Source organism: Ascaphus truei, chromosome 1 (genome assembly GCF_040206685.1).
Source record: "Ascaphus truei isolate aAscTru1 chromosome 1, aAscTru1.hap1, whole genome shotgun sequence".
Lineage (NCBI taxonomy): Eukaryota > Metazoa > Chordata > Amphibia > Anura > Ascaphidae > Ascaphus > Ascaphus truei.
In genome coordinates, this window is record NC_134483.1 from 108568951 (window position 1) to 108589045 (window position 20095).

Genomic DNA, 20095 nt, shown 5'->3' on the forward strand with positions numbered 1-20095 from the left:
TAGTCATTTAGCAGGAGACAGATACATTTCATAGAAGTAAAATGTTAAAAACAACTTCTGTTTCAATTATGATGACTACTGATAGGATCTCAACAAAGGGATCTGGGTATAATGAAAGAGACAGACACTCCTCTATACTGCTTCTGCTGTATGAAGAAGCTGGATGTTGTCACATAGACTGGCTGATTGAAGGGTTAGCTGAACTGAACTGATTCCTACCACAGTCAACGCTTAAAAGCATTCACATTTTCCTAAAGCCAATTATGCTTCCCATGTCTCCATGTTACAGTGTGTTGCTTTTAAACCATGAGAGGTTGTGACGTGAAATCGAGGTGATTCATATATTGTTTATTGTAATATTTTCTCGGAGTAAACAAATGATATATGGACATGAGTTTTATAGTTAGTTATTGTCTCAGTGCATCAAGTACTAACCAAAAAGAACACTGTAAGTACTGTTTTATTGCCCCTAAATTACTTACAATTTGCAGTACAGGGTGAGTATAAACTGCATCTACAGCACACACCTTTGTCCAATAAAAGGTATTGTAAGGTAAAATACAATACACCCTTAATTTGCACATAATCCTCCTATATTCTCATTTACACCCCTAACCCCCACCCCCTCTAACATGCTGATGATATGATATTATGAGAGACAACAGTATCTCAAAAGTTGTACCAAAATGTGCATTGGGTTTTGCTCTTATTTAGGAGCATTTATGTCATTGTTTTAGTATACATATATACATTATAGAGCAAAAGAAACATCCCTATGTAAAGTATACAAAGAAAATATGTTAAGTATATAAAACACAGGCCTATTTTTTTGTAAGTACCACTTATATTGTAATATATTGTCGCTACTACTCACAGGAAGATGCTATAATTCCATACTAAAAAATAACTATAATACTATTGAAATACAGCCCAGTTATGTTGTATAAAGATATGATGAACCATACATTATTAAAGACAGACAACAAGTCAAAATGCTAATTTTAACAAACACTTAAGGGTCAATTAACTAAGTTACCAGTGGCTAATATTCTATAATTAATATAGGTAGCTTCTGATTGCACAATTAACAAAACTGAGAGTCATTTAATAAATACTATACAGCTCCAGACTACCATTGTTATTTTTTAACTCTGCTATACATTTCTAATCATATCTTGATTGTCTCAGGTTTTAGGCAACCGATCCAGAATAGCACAACCTCAAATTCATATATAGGTATATGGTTTATTTGTGTATCTCTCTATATCTATATCGACACACTTATACATATATATTTATAGACACAACACGCCTGTATCTTTTTTGCACACGCATTTAAATTGATAGAGAAACATAGATGGGTAGCTAAATAGACATTTTAGAAATAAACTATCTTATATGTCCTGTTTGTTTTTCCCTTATTTTGCAATGCACGTATACAGTGTTAGTGCCCCAAATTCACCAATGCTATCACGCTGCTGTTCTAAATCCACCTTGAAGTACTTGTGGATCTCCGTGTTAATCTCTAGTTCGCCTTCAAACAGAATGTGGTTACAAAGAGCTTGGAAAGACTTTGCATCCATTCAAGGGGCACACAATCTTTATTTTACCGAGGGGTAAAAACTCCTTAAGAAACTTCATATAGCTTCTTAGATTTTGCTTAGCATACGTGATAAAACATTGATTGTCGCAGTCTGGTGACCCATGAAATTTGGGGGTTAGATTTCTCTTCAGACTAGAGCATATAATTATGCAAATAAAGAGCTGTCACTGATCTAGTGAAATACTCACAAACACAATCAAGGAAAAGTTGAACAAAAATGTGAAAATCTCGAGTTGTTATGACCACACAAAGACAAAAAAAAGAAGTACTTTTTTTTTTAATGATAATTCATAAGATGATTGTTGGCGATGGTCCTTCCAATGTAAACTGTGGCAAAGTAAATCATAGATAAGAAGAAATAAAACAGGTAAAATGATGGATATAAGGATTTAGAAATAGATCTAGATAAAGCATACAGGCAATGTGACCCAATTCAACAACAGCCTCTAAAGTAAGGAGAACCAGGTGTCCCAGCTGAGAATCCTATTTGAAAATGTCAAATATTATACATTTCCTCTAAAGATAAGTACATCTCACTTAATAGGGTGGCCTATGGGTCAATGTCATTCTATTTGACTTCCTGCCCTTTTCGGTATGGGCGCTTAGTTATTATATAGTATACAATATTAAAGGTGCAGCTGAAAATTGCTATCTTGCCATTTCCCTGTGTTTGTCAGGTGTATTGATACCTGTCAGGACACTATCTGATGCGTTATCCACGATGTTTTATTTCATAGCTATAAGCAGGAGCTTTCCAAGGTTGAAATGCGAGAAGGCTCATCTCAGACCTCTGACTGCTACAGATATTACTACACCAGGGATCAGTGCTGTAAAACTTTGAAAATGTCCATCTAAATGAACCAATGTAATCAATATCCCCTCAGTATATAGATGCTAATTTGTAATGATGTTACAACACAATGATTTCCACAGACATGGTGGAATGATTTGATGGAAATATCTTACAAGGGACTATATGTGTGTTTTATTTTTCCTCATCTTCTGATTGCAAAGGACCATGACCTCTTTCTTCTGCCAATTGAATTGGTACCACCAAATCTCATTCTTGAGACCTTTCACATGGTCTGTAATTACGTCGAAATGTGCATTTTGATGTCTGCAGTACAGAAAGATGACGTCTGGCAAGTTTGTTTCAAACCTGAAATAATAATGAAAACAATACTTCGGGGGGGGGGGGGGGGGGGGGATTTTCTTTTTTTTTTAGGTTGGGAACCACGTAATACTAAAGTGTGTGCAAACATTTATGAAGAATGAAAAAAAAAACAGCTTTCTAAATAGATTAGATTAGTCTAAAATGCAACGTTAACCTTATTTATTATCCCATTTACGCTTCTAAATTGGCCTGGGAAGGAACTAACGACGGATTTGAATATTTCCCAATCGAAGACAGAAGAGGAATTAGCAGCCTTCAAACCATGTCACTCAGGGGGTTTCCTATCTTCCTGCCGGGGCAGTCCCTCAAACTTTCCCTTTCAGAACCTCCGCCAGTTCTGTTTGATTTCTGAGCGCACAGAACAATCCCAAGAACCTGCACTCTCTCACAGATTAGGTTTAATAATATATGCAAACTGTAGGGTGTAACATAGGGGGATAGGAAGCATGCCAAAAAATATCCCTTCGTGTTAAGCAGGAGAAAGACTTAGAAACACAACCTTTCCCAAATATGTCTGCAGATTTCCCTAAACGACACTATATGCACATAATTCAGTTTTACCTTCATACAGATGGCGAGAGAAAGTTGGCATTGGCTCCGTGTTTGATTTAGATCAGATATTGAAGGTGGAAAAAAAAAGTGCGAGTAAACACTGGCCACACTTTAAATATTTATTGCAATGTCACCTGTGTGCATGATGAGAGAGGAGAAAGAGAGAGTGGAGGGATGTGGGGTGGGGGAGGGATGTGGGGTGGGGGGGGAGGGGGTTGGGGGGAGAGTGAGGGGGTAGAGAGAGAGAGTGTGGAGAGAGAAGAGAGGAGTCCTCAAGCCCCCCAACAGGCCAGGTTTGCAGGATATCCCTGCAGCATAAGTGGCTAAATCAGTCCCTGCTTTAGCACGTGGTTCAATCAGTCCCTGCTTCAGCACAGGTGTCTCAATTAGAGGTGCAGTCTTGACTGAGCCACCTGTGCTGCAGCTGGGATATATTCTGACCTTGGGGGGGGGGGCTTGAGGACTGGAGTTGAGCACCCCATATATAACATATATACTTGGCGGTGCAGGTGCAGTTTAGAAGGACATATACTTCTCCGTAATTTCATATAACGTTAGAGTACATATAATTCAATATCAGGGGCGAGACAAATAAATGAAACCGATTGTATGGTTTCACAGAAAGTAACACATACACTCTCCCGTTATTGGGGCACCTGAGAATGTAAAAAGTTCTCTAAAACAGAGCCTGGAAAAATATCAACCTAAAGATAACTCGGCTTTATTTGTGTTGTGTGCTGTAGCACCATTCATTCATTCCTGTTGTTTTATTAATGCCTGAATAATGCCTCCTTCATAAATAAGATATCATGGCATGAAACTGATGAAAGAAAGAATAAGGTCATAGTACAAGAGAAAAGGTTTTATTGTATTCAGTGTACACAGAAATTAACAATGTGTAGGAACTTCCTGTGGTTTACAAATCTTAACATACGCAAATATCACAAGTCAATCAAGAGCATGAGGAAGGAACATACAAAAAGGCTGTAGTCAAAATAACATTAAAATATCCGTATACCCCCCCCCCCCAAAATCGAAACGTAAAAACGAACTAAAATGTGAGATATTTGGCACCTTCAATGCAAATATATGATTTCAAGAAACAGTTCATATGTTGTAAGCATGGGCAAAGAGCATAACCATGTTAAAGATTAAAACACATAATATTATTGTTTAAAACAAATAAAACGTCGATGTATTTTTAGGCTGATGGGTACGGTCCAGGTGATGGCTACATCAGCATGAATGTGGCCAGAGAAAAAGACCACGAAATAACATCGACTATCAGAGACAAGGTTTGGATCCATAGAGGATGTGAAACCACACACAGTCCTGCATCAGGGAGCCCCCAGGAGCCGCACGGTCTGCCTTGTTAGCAGACAGCCTCTGTGAAGGGCACACGGACCTCTCCCTATATGTGCAACATTAACATGAAGACAAGTTTCCCACTCTGGTAACATGAGAACACTGAATATCCCATACAATGTTACTGGGGTTATTTAACCTTACTATAAGCAAAGTGAAAAGGGAGACATGGGTAACAATACACCACTAACATACAGTACCAGTAGAGATTCGTTTATGTACATAGTCATTTGAATAATGATACTATTAAAAGGTGTAGCATATGCAATTTGCAGACCAAATAACATGGGATTGGCACACACCACGACTGATCTGGCTCTTCCTTTGAATCCCTGCATTTGATATAATACAACTGTTTGTTTTTTCTTTATTGCAGGTTTTCTAGTTAACCCAATCAATGCTCCCAGGACCTGCACATTGCACTCACAGGGTTACACACCTCATGCACCGCTACACTCATCAGCCGATTTAAATTAAAACTCAGGGGGTTTAATCTGGGGTTATTTTGATCGTGCAAATCGGCATCACGTGTGTTTAAATCGTGTGCACTAAAGCAAAGATCACAATTAATTATCATTATTACAACTAGACTAGAATTAGGACCGGAGCTCTTGAAGTTCATTGGACACGTTAAAAACTGGTTCACCCTCACAAGAAACTATACAATAATGTGTATCAGTTTGTTGCGGTGAATATTTAATTTCTTGATTTCGGAGTAATGTGAGGAGTAAACATTTCATAGTCTCAAATAACATGAGTTAGGAAGAAAAATGAGCAGGGCGATATAGCACAGTGTACATTAATACCAGACATATAATACAAATATCAATATGGAACATTAAAAAAAAAAAGTTTGGGGATTAAGAAAAAAACTATTATACATATCAAATGACAGGTTTTTGCGTGTACTCTTCACAGTGTTTGTGTGTGATCAAGAAAATAGTCCAGTTAGTAAAAGGATAGGTTGATTTTCTCATGTTGAAATCATATTTTCTGACAGTGAGAAAATCCTTTGCAAAATAAGGTCCAAAGAGATGATTCTGGGTTTTAAAGGCCGGCTTCCCATGAAAATAGAGGTCAGCGGCCTTAAACCAGTGGAGATACCAATACATATAATTACATTTTTATGGTCTTATTAACATGAACCAGAATCCTGATACTTTTCTCAATAGCTAAACAACATATATGGTTTAAGCTGGTGTAAATAGGATTGGTTTTACAGAAACTGGTGTATGCAAATGTAATTGATGTATTTTAATTTCCACCACCATCCTAATATAATATATACGATTAAAAAAAAAGTAACCCACCATTTCTGACCTATCTTAAAATAGACCTTTTCTTAGAGTAAAAAAAATGGGGTTTACAGGATCCATAATGTTGAAAATTCTACCTGAAATATGCAGTTCACACTTAGCATTAAAACCCAGTTTGAAGATCCCAGTATTTTAAAGTGTAGAAATAAACTAATATTTAAGTAATTTTGCTTAAAAGTTATAAACTCCCATCCTATATACAGGCAGGTTTGAAGCGATATTCAGTATTAAGAAACATACAGCAAATGAACATAAAAAGTTGCTAATGACAACATGCAAAAAAAAATTGATCTGGTGAACACATCATCACTGCAGCCCCGGACCTGTGTGTACAATCATCTAAAAACCTCATTTACACGACTTCTCTTGTTGTTTTCAACCTTAACTCCTTAGGCGCTGAAGCCAACAACCCTTGTGCATTGCCTTGCAAGTGGATCACTGGTTGTCTGGCACTGAAGGGGTTATACGTACTATACAAACCTACATAAAAATCATAAAGCAATCATGCTCCTGTAAATATATAAAATAGAGGGAATGGCTTGTATGTTAAAATGTTTTCTTCCTTGATTTGTGAAGGCATTGAGATCGCACCCAGCACAGCAGGGGTTAAGCAGGTCAGACAGTAGAGGTACAGAGTGAGCACAGCCCTGGGCACTGGGGGGTAGTAGACAAGCTGTGGCATGAGCTCAGTGTAGGGCTATGTCAGGGCAATTAGAGCTGCACCGAGCAGTACTGCTGTCAGACTTAATCTGTGTTCTGATGGGCAGCACAAACTCCAAGCAACAGTCCACAGGAAGCACAACCAGTGAACCCATATTGCTTTGACAGTTGCACTTATCTAGAAATAATGCAAAACGCTATTTAAAATGTATACATCACGACCCTCTGCTCTAGGAAGAAAACAATCTAATGAGGATGGAGAGACGGTAAAACCCAGCATGGGGAGAGGTTGGGAAGATGATCTGCCCCCTCCGCCACCCTCTCTCAAAACTCTTCATGCTTGATTCTGTTGGAGCGCCTTGTGGCTGCCGGTTTGACTTTAGTGCTCTTGGCTTTCAAGGCTTCAGTGAAGAACCTGAAGATTGAGTGGAAACTCTTCCAAGAAGTCATCTCATGGCGCTCTGTGCCTGGGGAAAGAGGAGAAGAAAGGGCAGTGAATGAGTTAAAGAGGTCAAAGGTGTCTCAGCACATTGTGGGAAGTGGGGATCTGCTTATTAAAGGTACTCAGACTATTCAGCACTTTTTTTTTAAATTTTAACAACTCTCTATTATACAATGTGCATTTATTGGGGAAAGTAGGGTGCTTTAGTGATACTGAGTAAAACGACTTTTTTTTATATTTGAAACCTTGGCAACACTACTTTTTTTTCTTCAGAAACCTATATAGATCTACCTCCTCTTTAGAGAAAATTAGAATTTATGTTTAACCAGACACCCCCCTCTTTCTGTTTTAGAATATAAATATGATGTAAATATTTCTAAAGTGAGAAAGACATTCCCCAATTTTTAACAGGCTTAGTATTTCATGAGAGGGCACAGTACTACCTTTTATACCACTGTATGCATTTGATTACATACACAGCTTTCTCATTACTTCTTAAGGGAATAAAACAGGTATGTCATTTGAGTACTTAAATATGTTTAAAGATGTACACACAGATTACTCAGGTGTGCTAGAAGTGAACGGAGTTACTGTGCAGAGAACATTCAGATTTGTTGAAAGTTAACACAATCTCTAATTTCCTCCCCAAAATTGAGTACCAATAAAGTAACTGCTCTAAAATAGAAATAGCAATTCCCACCAAATATTAGTATTGTTAAAACTATAAAGTGCACTTGAACTAAATTGGATATTTTTCTGAGAAATTTGGAGTGTAGGCATGTTCTATTTTACAATAACAGGATTTAGGAATAAAAACAAGCAGGCAGATAATAGGACATGGTGTGCATTAATAACAGGCCAATAATACAGCTAAACGTATAGATTTAGAACATTAAACAAATGCTTTGGTGATGTTACATATCAAATGATAGATTTGTGAGTCTGTAAGCTAAACACATTATGACATAGCCTTGTTGGCCAAGAATAACCATTTTATTTATTTATAATACTGTCTCCAGATTAAGTTACTGCTATTTTCTTGTTTGTTTGTTTGGTTTCTTTGGTGATTATTTAAAACCATCCTTGGAATCCAGTTTTTCAGGGTTCAGTATCTCAGGAATAAAGAATAATACATAAACATAAATCGCACAGAACAGTTTCCCCCCCCCCCCATTTATACTCAATTATTGATGTTATTACATTGTTCAGCCTTCAAAAAAGAATGCATTATTTTGCTATTCTATTGTTTCTCTGACCTCTGGAGATTTGGGGATAGATTATGTTTTCATTCCAAGAAAAGAGCTAATTCCACATTGGAGCAAACTAAAGGTGCAAGGGAAAACAAGAGGAGTGTAGGGAAAAGAGTGAAATAGAAGAAGGTGTAGGGGGATAGGAGAGGAGAAGTGTCCGCAGGAATGGGACACTGTGAGGAAATGGGAGATGATAGAATGTTGGGTAAATTAACTCAAGGTACAATGGGGAAGCTGGAAAGAGGAAGGAACGGTAGGGGAAAGACGGGGAGAGAAATGCAGTTAGGAAAAACTAATTGAAATGTGGCTTTGGGGGAAAAAAAGAGATAAGGGGGGGGGGGAGGGATGTGGAAAATGGGGGCCGCACTGAAAAGTAAAGAGAGTTGGGAGCCTGGCGGAGAAGAGAATGAAAACGTAATGGGTGAAAGGGTATGGGGTGGACAAACCTCCCTCTGTTAGAAAAAATAAAAGTTGTCTCCCATGCTAAATGTGGCAGAGAAGTTTTCAATGAAGCAGCAATACTATTTATGACAACGTGATATATTATTCTGATGGCCTTTTACCTCCAGTTCTCATTTAATATGGTTCAAAGCAGACGGTTGCACTTCGGCAGAAAACTGCCATTGACTTGAATGTTCTGTTTTGGTGCAATTTTGGACCACATTGAATAAGGCCCTAAAAGTCAGACTATTGTTTCACAACCAGCGGTTGAAGTATGAGGATACCAGGGGACACAGAGTACCATTACCTTTTATTTGCACACCCACTGTATCTATCTATCTCTATATATTTAAAAAATGTTTTGTTTTTTTTAACAAATATACAGTTTCACGTTCTTTTTAAGGGCAAATAGATACTATATAGTTCTATTCAATTGAAATGGAATATAGTTCAAGTAGCCACATCTCACTGTTTAAACCTGACAGAATTTTTTTTTAAACCCTCTGCAATCACTGTTCACCCCCTTTGTACTAAACATTTTGAATTTTGTTTATACGTCTGAACTATAGCAATAAAACGTGGACACACAAGTACATTATGGTGAGAAAAAAGTGACAAAAACACACAACCATACAATGTGCAGCGATGATAAAGAACATGTATGAGCGTGTTCACGTGTCCGAGACAGGATGGGCAGAATCCTGTCAGAAACCTCTATTGTTCTGATGTACATGTCTGAGTTCAGGTTGTGTTTGAGTACTATCAGCATGAATTTTTGAGACTACGCAGAAGAACCAGACATATTTCGTTCCGGAACATGTTGGTGCCATAGAAATAAACATGCATTATAATATTGTATTTATTTCCAAATGGGCGGCGGTAACAAAGTAGAACTTTTTTCACCTTGAAAATGAAAGCTAAATGACACAGTAGAAGTCACGTGTTCATACTGTATGTTGGAACCGTTTGGGAGATTATTTACAAACATCTGTAAAAAATAGAAAAATATTGTACACTGCATAGAAAACAAAAACACACTATGGCAACACCCCGCTCCTGGAAGCACCAGATTTCCGTGTTCTACTCTGTCATTTAGATATGTTTTCTTTCTGATGCATTCTAAAAGAAAACTCCACACACCATAAGGTGCTTCCTAGGCTGTGTGTTCCACCACACACACGGACTAGCATCTGGCTTGTGAACACTACTCACCAGCAGGTCTATCTGAGGAAGGCTGAGTACTGTATGTCAGGGTCTCAGCTGCTCACATGCACAAGGATTCTCTCCCCCCCTCCTTTCCCCCTGCTCTCATAAGAAATAAACCTTGCCAGCAGTTCTCAAATTCCACAAATGCAACAAGGAGTTTCACTCTCCAAGATCAGCATTTATATCAAGGATGTCTACCTCTAACACCATCACTGCTGAAGAAACCGGCACTCGTTGTGTTATAACGGAAGGAGTTAAAATAATAAATGCATAAACAGTCGACACTGACTTAACATTGAAGGAAAATATTTCCACCTGCTACAGAAAATGTATTCAAAGTGGGCGATAGGTCATAGGTATACAAGGCATGTATTTGAGCTCATCATCTGCAAATAATGCAAGGTCGGAGTATGGTTTGATCGTGCTAATAGTAAAGCATTGTTTATGCTATTAATCCAGGACCTTCAGAAATACAAGCCGATTCGGATGTGCCAAGCAACTTTTCCATCTGTTAATACTTCATAGGCAGCCTTCTAAGAGAAAGGGAGCATGACATGGTGAAGATATGTCACCCAAGACATGGGTGAGAGGACTACACCTACCACGAAAAGATCCCGGTCACAAATTGCCCAAGGAAACCCATGCATTAGGAGTGAGAGTGGCAAATCAAACTTGAGAGCATAGGTAAAAAGTCCAGACAGAGTTGAAATATCCCCCGAGATACAGCAAAGCATTCATTCTGATTTGAGACTGGTTGGCACACACATGAATCATTGCATACGTTTCATACTTTAACATTGTTAATGTTAATTCTTTATTCTGTAATAGTAGGTCATTGCTATGGTTACTCGACAATGGTGCAACACTTCTCTTTCCCTTCAGCTATTCGCTTAGTCTTGGTAACCACATTTGTTGCCTAGCAACAGTTTTGTGACAGTATCACAATCTGGTAGAACACAATAAAGACATTACTGCAGCAGCTGAGCGAGGTGGAGGGGAGAAGAGAGGCCAACATGCACACAGGAAGATATAGCAGAATGGTTCAGATGTAAAGTTGGGACTGGTCAAAGTCTCAGCACAAGGCTGATAACAAAGAAGAACAAAAATAAGGATTTCATGTAAATGTTTTAATACAAAGCTCTCAATTCAACATAATTGAAGATTTGCTGTCTGAAATGTTTCTTCCATGTTTAGAAGTACCATTCAAAGCGCCAGCTAATGACTTAATGATAAGTATCCTAACAGCTGTGTTCTTCATCCGTGTCCTAGCTTTGCCCTCTCACTCACCAATACAGTGTGCCATGCCCATGTGGCCATAAGCACTGCACAACACTTGAATATATTTTTTAGGCGAGCCCTAACTCTTACTCAGGAATCAAATTCAGAAGGCTGGATGATTCAAATGAAAAGGCTACTTGCAAGTATTTTATTTTCCTAGCAGAATCTAGTCTTGGTAAAGTTTGGCCTTGATTTTTAATTTGCTATGGATACAAAACGAGCAAAGCTCGCTTGATTTTATAGATGGCACTAATTTAATTGTAAAGTGTATGTGATAACACGCACACATTATCTCTGTACCATGGGTTGTTCTCTGGAAGCCCAGTTTCTATATTCTATTCAATAAAACAGAAGAGAGAGGTTTCTTCTCATGACATTACTTTCTTGATCATGGTGGATGACACTGCTTAGCCTGAACTGTTGTCTAATACCTATGAGAAATTTAGAATTTGTCACTTTAAATTATATGTTTGAAAAATAACTTCAAATTTGATAATCTCTACAGTACAAGTGTCATTTTCACCCTAAGTTCTGCCCAATACGGTCTGTTATTCGTTTCGTACCATTACCCATTTGTCAATTAGTGGCAAATGACATCATATGGAATATGTATGCCCCTAGTAAAAGAAACAAGACCACGCAGAAGACCTACCTGTGGAATAAGGGGGTCATTTTTCTGTGTAAGGTTGGGCACCTCCTGCTCTGCACACAGTGACATCACACATTATGGGGAGCTATAGAAAGTAAAACGCCCCCAAAGTTGTGGGTTGCCATGAATACTACTTTTGAAAAACCACTTCAATACATTAGCCTTCCTGATTTTAAAGCACGATGAACTCATTAAACTTATGTAATCACGATCATTGGTTCACATTTTTGTTGACTACATCATGAATTAGTGCAGTCCCATGTAACATACTGCAATACATATTCTTCCTTTGAATAAGTGTAGCAATGGCCAGTCTATTATTTTCTGAATTACTGTTCATAATTGCAAATTCCACAACAAAATTGCTAACTGATATGTCCTTATTTACAGGCTGAACAATAAAACATATTTGAAGCAACTAGGTCTGTTTTTGTGAATCATGCTATTTTTTGTTTGCAGGAGACATACAATGAGGGGGCCTTGCATTTACATCTAATGCTTAATTTTGTGGGATTACATGTTCTGCGAAGTTATTTTTCTGATTACAATGAAACTTTGATGTTCCTTCTGTTAAACCATCTCTTCAACTAATACAGTTTACCAGTAAAAAAAAAAAACAATATTTAACTTGCCTAGCTAATAGGAATATTCCATCCCCATCCCAACTAGTAATTTTCTGAAATTCCAAATTCATCATTCAGTTCTGTATTAGTCAGAGATTTCGTCTACCTAGCCAATCTCACCCCATTCTACCCCAGGTTCCCTGCATTTTTGCATTGGTTTCTTGATTGATCTCCAATTATAATTTTATCATAATGTCCCCAACCTCTACATTGCATTTTCATCCTATGCCACCCTTAAAGCTGCAGTACAGTCAATATCCTGCATGTGTGTTTTTTTTAATAAATCAGTTCTGTAGTAAGAAAAAATACTTTTAGCATTTTCTGTTTTAAAAAAAAACAACTTTGAAAGACCAATTTTCTTGTATTCTATTTTAACAAGCATGCTTATTCCTATAGCAAGGTATTTACATTACCCATATTTAAAGATGTCACCAAACTTTGCCGATCAATAGACGGAGAACGAATTGACCGGCAGCTATGCAGTTCTTTAGGTAATTAGAGATTGCCCACATGAAACTATTGAAGTAAAAAACTAAATAAAAAAAAAAAAAGACTGAACTGCAGCTTTAATTTACCCAAGCAACTACCTACTCTAGAGATGTCAGCATGATTATATTCACCAACATGACTCTGATATTCTATTGCATCATACTCAGCAAAAAATTCACCTCCTGTAGCTCCAGGGATTTCTCTGTCCAGATACTAAGCAATAATACTTTAGTTTATGGTACTGTTATTCCCTCTGAAGTGCAATTTTTATTTATATTAGGGTACACCGCTCAAGTTGCATCAAAATAAACTACAATAAAGAAAAATCAGTTCACATCCTTTTCATCTATAGTACACGAACACAGATATCAGAATTTTATTGTAGTTTTTTTATCTTCCATGTTTCTGCACTTTAGCATGCAAAGTTGTGCATTTGCAACAAATATTGCAGATTAATTATTCACATAACATTAAGTATGATTAATTTGTATGTACCACAACCATAATATGCCTAACGTATGAATGTGCAGAAGTTGAAATATAAAGCTCAAATGCTATCTTGCATGGTCAGAGCATGTTACATTTGTTGCTAACACTTAATTTCACCACTTGGCTGACCGTCGATGAGTTGAAGGAGCCTCTGGAAGCCATGGGGTTAAAACAAGGTAGGTATGTGCTAATCAATAAATATGAAGGAGTAACTCAGTGGTAATGTCACGGCCTTTGAAGTGAGTGAACAATGTTTGAAACCAAATGTCAGCTCTCTGGACAAGTCACTCATCCTCCTTGTATCTCAGGCACCACATTTAGAAATTGTAAGGTCTACGGGGCTGGGACTCATTGTTTCTGCACTATGTACAGTGCTACGTACACTGTCGTGCCATACAAAAACATATATTATATTACCTGCTGAAGCTATACCATTATATTTGCATCTGTACAATAAATCATTTTAGCTGCATTGGTTCCTTATGTCAGGGGTGCTCAACTCCAGACCTCAAACTCCCCAAACAGGACAGGTTTTAAGGATATCCCAGCTTCAGCACAGGTGACTCAATCAGTTGAAGACTGATTCACCTGTGCTAAAGCAGAGATATCCTTAAAACCGGACCGTTTGGGGGGCGGGGGGTTGTCTTGAGGACTGGGGTTAAGCACCACTGCCTTAAGTTATGTGAAAAGAAAGTTAAAAAATAGGTAGTATGAAACCTTTAACTGTACCAACAATGGTTTACTCTACAGTATACAAGCTTTTGAACCTTACTTGGCTCTTCTTCATTCACTGTGTCCAACGATACTCGTATTGTGCTAATATATAGTGCTAATATGTATTGGTGTTTTTGACGACGATGCTTTCTACTTCAAACTTATGCAAATCCTCGGTCCTGATTAGCAGTGCAAGTTTTTCAGCTTAGGTCATAGCGTTTCATACGTATGCAAAAAAAAGAAATGAACAAAACCCAAAGACAATAAATGTACTGTACCAGAACCTACAGAGCATAAAAGCAGAAGAGTAGTAAACAATGTCAATTGTAGGGAACAAAGAAATCTGGTGTCACTCATATCTTTCATTTAGTGTGTGACATTGTTAACGTTGAAAGCCCTAATGCAAGCTTCCACATGCCACCCAAACAAAGTCCCGGAGCCATTATCTTGAGAGAGATTTTTAAAAGGTAAGAAGGTACTTCAGTCTTAATGTTCATTAATCCATGGCCTCTCTAAAAGGTTCCAATTGTGATGATGGTTTTGGGATGTGGGCCACTGGGAATGGGACCGAGATGACCAACCCCTTTCTTAAGGGTCACCAAGCAGCTTTATAAAATGCTAATGATTTTCAGTCACTCCTGCAGAGAGCCAGATTTGAACTGGTGACCTCAGGGTGAGAGGCTATGTATCTCAATGCCAATCTACAGACCATCCCAGCTACCCTTCAAGACATAGTTGCTTAGTTTTTAAGAGGTGACAAGAGTCGAGTTTTACAGAATGATATTAGATTTTTACTGACATTTAACTAGTGGAAAAGTAAACATTTACATTTCTGATCTTTTTAAAATTATGCTTATTTTTCCATGCAGAAAATATACATACAAACTATATTCATATAAATGTACACACATATAAAAGCAAAAATAAATATATATATACTGTATATAAAAAAATATATGCCCCCACATACATACATATGCACTACATATATATATATATATATATATATATATATAATGTGTGCATACATACACGTTTCAGTAAAATGAAAAAAAAAGAGTGATCAATAACAGATTTAATAAAACACAGTAAATGTTATATGTAATTCTTTTTTTTTTTTTTTTTTTTAAAGAAATGCACTGGAGTTTATGGTGGCATTTGCTGTCCGATTGCCCCCCAAAAAAATCAATTTGTGATCTCTGATGTCACCAGACCAATTTATAACATTATTTCTTACTAACAATGTCACTCATTCATCCTCTCAGCCTTACAGATTTAAAAAAAAAAAAAAAAAGGAAAAGAGAAAGTCTTCCACACTGCATTTACATTGATGTGGCACGTAGTGACCCTGTGTTTATTAGAGTGACCTTATGGTGGTTTGCGCTGATGAACATTGCTGGAAAAGGCAGGCGAGGGAGACTTGTCTTTGTGATTTTATGGACAGCGCTCACTGCTGTGGGTCAAGTATACCAGTCGTGCAATCATCAAGTTAATAACCTTCCCACCAACATCTTTACCTGCAGATACCCCAGAAGAAATGTAGTTTCTGTGACTCAAGGGAATGTTATTTATAATTTACAGCCAATCTCATGCACAAAGTTTCCACATTGATCAATACCCCATTGGAATGTATCAGGGTGATATAGGATGCACGCACGTAAAATTGTATTGTTCAGAAATACACACGAATAATTGTCATTAGGATAGGGGTTCGGGGATGACATAGTAACAGCCAAGATATAAACACTCAGCACACCATGACAACAAATTAGATTTGACAGTATGTAATATTATTTGTGATTATATATATATATATATATATATATATGCAAATACAACTGTATGCTCAGTTGTATTTGCATATTTGCTTTCCTGTGGAGGGTTTTTGTCACTTTTTTTACTCACCATAACTTAACTCAGTATTATGGTGTATATATATATATAAGGGTGTCTTTTCATTAACTTAGATTTGTGTAATATTATAATTTGGACACATTCTAGTTATTTGATTACTAGTTAATTTTGGTATATAAAATATATTTTTTTAGGAGTCAGAGTCAGTGCCTGTTTCATATTCTTTAGAAGCTGCCATTTGTGTGTTTATGTTTTTTAAACAAGTTCACGTTTGTTGCTGTTCTAAATAAAACCTTGTTCAATTTCTGCACTTGAGGAGCATCCAGTTCTTTACACATCAGTTTAATTTAATTTAATTACATTTGTGGTATATTTTAGAGTGCTTGTCAGGGGATTGTCTTAGTTCTTTTCTGTGTGTTTTATATATATATATATATATATATATATATATATATATATATATATATATAATTTTTTTTTTAAAAACTACGTATTTCTTTGTTCTTAAGCTGTAATAGGTATCCATAAATTGTAAGCATGTTGAGAAGTTATGAAATATTATCTATACACCTAAATATATCAAATTGTGAGCACTTTGGGGAAGAGATTCACTTTTTCCTTGTATTTCCATTTATGTGAAGTAATTATATCTCTAATAGTCTATATTACCTTTGTGTATTTTTAAATATTCAGGGTACTTTTACTGTAAAGCGCTGCATATATGGGTTGTTACAGAAAAATAAGGAACAATTAATATAAATGTGATAGTTAATATGACATTATTACACGGCTTTGCCTAAAATGCTACACAGATCTATATATTAAAAATATATATTAAAGTTGCTCCCACATTCCCAGCACATTATTTCTGACACCTATTATGCATAGTTAGGTATGAAAAAGAGATGAAGAGAGGGGTTTAATGTGAAGGCTATGGTGATTAAGGAAGACTAACTGCTGCAATTTTTAAGTTGCATCGAGAACATTCGTCTCTGGAAAAGTTGCTTATTATACAATGCAAGAATAATAATTACCGCAACTTTTCATATTCAAATAGAGACTAAAAGAAAAGCAAATTTAATTTAAAACGCGGAATCTAACCTGGAACTCTAGACTATGTTGATTTGTGGCTGGCAGCCCCGGGATGGGTATCAGGTTTGTGTGTTGTAATGAGTGTAGCAGTTCCGATGGTTTTGTGATGCTGTTTTGGAAGAACCGAGTAAAATAGTGTTCTATTGAATAATAATATTGGAAAATAAACAAGTACTGCACAGAATAAATTGTAACTATGTAACTGTTGTGCCATGTCCCTATCAGCCCACCCCCTACCCCCCCCACCTCTCTCCCTTTCACTTTTGTATCCCTGAATTCCCCCTCCCCCCTATGTTATATGCATATTTCAAAATTCTGTAATGTTATATTTTGTTGGTTTATAAAAGAAATAAGAATATAAAGTTGAAAAAAAACCGAGAATCTATACTAAAAAAAAGAAAGTACAACTAGAGTATTTATTTCCTAGCAGTTTTCTATTAGCTTCTATTTGAATGTGAAACGTTTTGATGACATTGTATAATATGCAACTTATCCACTGACTGTATTCCTCACATATCCAATCTAAATTGGTGGGCTATATAATTCCTTGATTAAATAATTGTTGCATATGAAACCATAGTGCATACAGATGTTTTATATGATTTGTGTTACATAAGTTGACAACCACTGTCAAGTTCAAACGTGTTGCAACTGGAGGTCTTATAGCATTTATTGCTTGCATTTATATTTGATTTGGGTACTGTATATGGGATTTTTAATTTTTTTGTAAATTCTTTATTTTCAATTTTATGACAATTAACATATATAATACAAACAAAAACATTCATACAATATTAAATTAACATCATATTCGACAGTAAATATTATAGCATTAAAACAATTTACAGTACAAAATTGAAATTTATCATAAATTCCTTGTATCCAACTATATAATATATAAAATAAAACTAATGATAATAATAATAATAATAATAGACATCCACAGAACAATAACAAACAAGCCATACCCTATATTATTAATCAGAATAATCTTTTAGTATCCTAGGTTTGGTAGTTCTTTTCCCTTTATATTTCCACTTCCACGGCCTTATTATCTATATATTCTATCCATGGTGTCCAAAGGACTTCACATTTTGACATTGTATTCTTAATTATATATGACAATTGTTCCATTTTCATAACCTCCCTTTTCTCGAGTCCCATTGCTCTATATTGAGTGCCTCTAGTTTTTTCCAACTAGCAGTGACGGCGCATCTTGCTGCATTTAGCATATGTATTAGTAATGATTTCTTAATTTTGTGTTCTTCGACCCATTCTCTGTTTAACAGTATAACACTCGGGTCTTTTGGAATTCTGGTTTTAGCAATCTTGAAAACCTGTTCTAGTATCAGATTCCAAAACCTCCTCATTTTCTTACTGTCCCACCAAATATGTAGCATTGTTCCCAACTCTCCGCAGCCTCTCCAGCATTTATTGGCAGTCCCTGGATAGCATTCTTTTAGGTTTTTTTGTGTGTGGTGTATAGTACCATCTGCAGATTATCTTATATGTATTTTCTAGAATACTTCTTGATATAGAGGAAGTACTGGCGTTATCCCACATTTATGTTAATTCGTGTATAGCGTATGCCCTACCCAACTCTTTCCCATGCCAATGCGAAACCTGGTTTAGATTCAATACTGTTTTCAATCAGGGTTCAGTAGATATATGATATATTGTGTCCACCTGCACCCAGCAAAAGAAACACTACTTCAATGGGATTTAGACTCCTTACTATATATATATATATATATATGTACTATATATATATATATATATATATATATATATATATATATATATATATATATATATATATATATATATATATATTGTATTCATATAGTGGCATATTTGCATATATTGCCATCTCTCACCCTAGTTGAATTCAAATTGACCCTGAAAATATTTGAAGTGTCTTATCTTGTCCACTTCCATCAGATCTACCAATCTAATTAAACCCGCCTGAGTCCATTTTGTAAATGTTTTTGAGTCCAACCCTGTGAGAAAATCAGGGTTACCGCATATTGGGGTCAGAGGGGATGGAAATGTAGTCATTTTCTCATCCTTGGATATTTCATCCCAGGCACACAGTGTAGCTCTGATGGTAGGGGGTTCATAATGGCCTTTAGGGCGTTCTGTCTTCTTGAGCCATGGGGAGCTTATTTGTTTCTATTTATTTACTGTGTTTATTTTCAATTTCTACTCACAGTTAATTTTCAGTACAATGATACCATTCAACAGCGTATTAACTTGTGTAGCAAGATAATATTTATTAATATTTGGTAGACTAAGTCCACCTTGCGATTTGTGCCTTTGTAGTGTTTTGATATTGGTCCTTGTTTTTTGAATTCCCAAATAAATTTATTGATTTTACTTTGAAGCGCTGCAATATAATGCTTGGAGATCTTTACTGGGATAGTTTGGGACAGATACATACGCCTTGGCAATACATTAATTTGTTTAAAATGAACCCTGCCTATCCACGATATAATACATTTATTCCACACTTTTAGATCATTTTCTATTATTTTTGCCAATGGGATATAATTGGCCTGGAACAGATCTTCTACTTTTGGTGTTATATTCGTGCCTAGATAGTTTATACTTTTGCTTTTCCATTCGAAAGGGAAATGTTCTTTGACTTGGGCTGCTATCCCTACTGGGAGATTTATATTTAATACCACAGTTTTTGTTTTATTAATTTTAAAGTTAGATGCTAAACTATATTTATCCAGTACGTTCATTATATTTGGCAGCGATATTAAAGGTCAAAATTGGAGATATAGTCCATAGCAGGAGAGTGGGTCAAAAAGTGGTATAAAAAAGGTATGCTTTATTTTGTCCATTAAAAACAGAGGTGTAACAGACCACCTACGCGTTTCGTGCGCGTTGCAC

General features: G+C 36.3%; 1 protein-coding gene across 3 annotated transcripts in view; it reads right to left on the reverse strand.

The window, feature by feature from the left end:
* Positions 1–4176: 4176 nt before the first annotated feature.
* The window catches only part of ARB2A (ARB2 cotranscriptional regulator A), a 422320-nt gene continuing 406401 nt past the window's right edge, over positions 4177–20095 (reverse strand). For all 3 annotated transcript variants that reach the window (XM_075593131.1, XM_075593147.1, XM_075593126.1), the window contains one exon: positions 4177–7137. In XM_075593131.1, the coding sequence (XP_075449246.1) occupies positions 6995–7137 (143 nt within the window). In that variant the 3' untranslated portion in view covers positions 4177–6994. The remainder of the gene's footprint in view (positions 7138–20095) is intronic.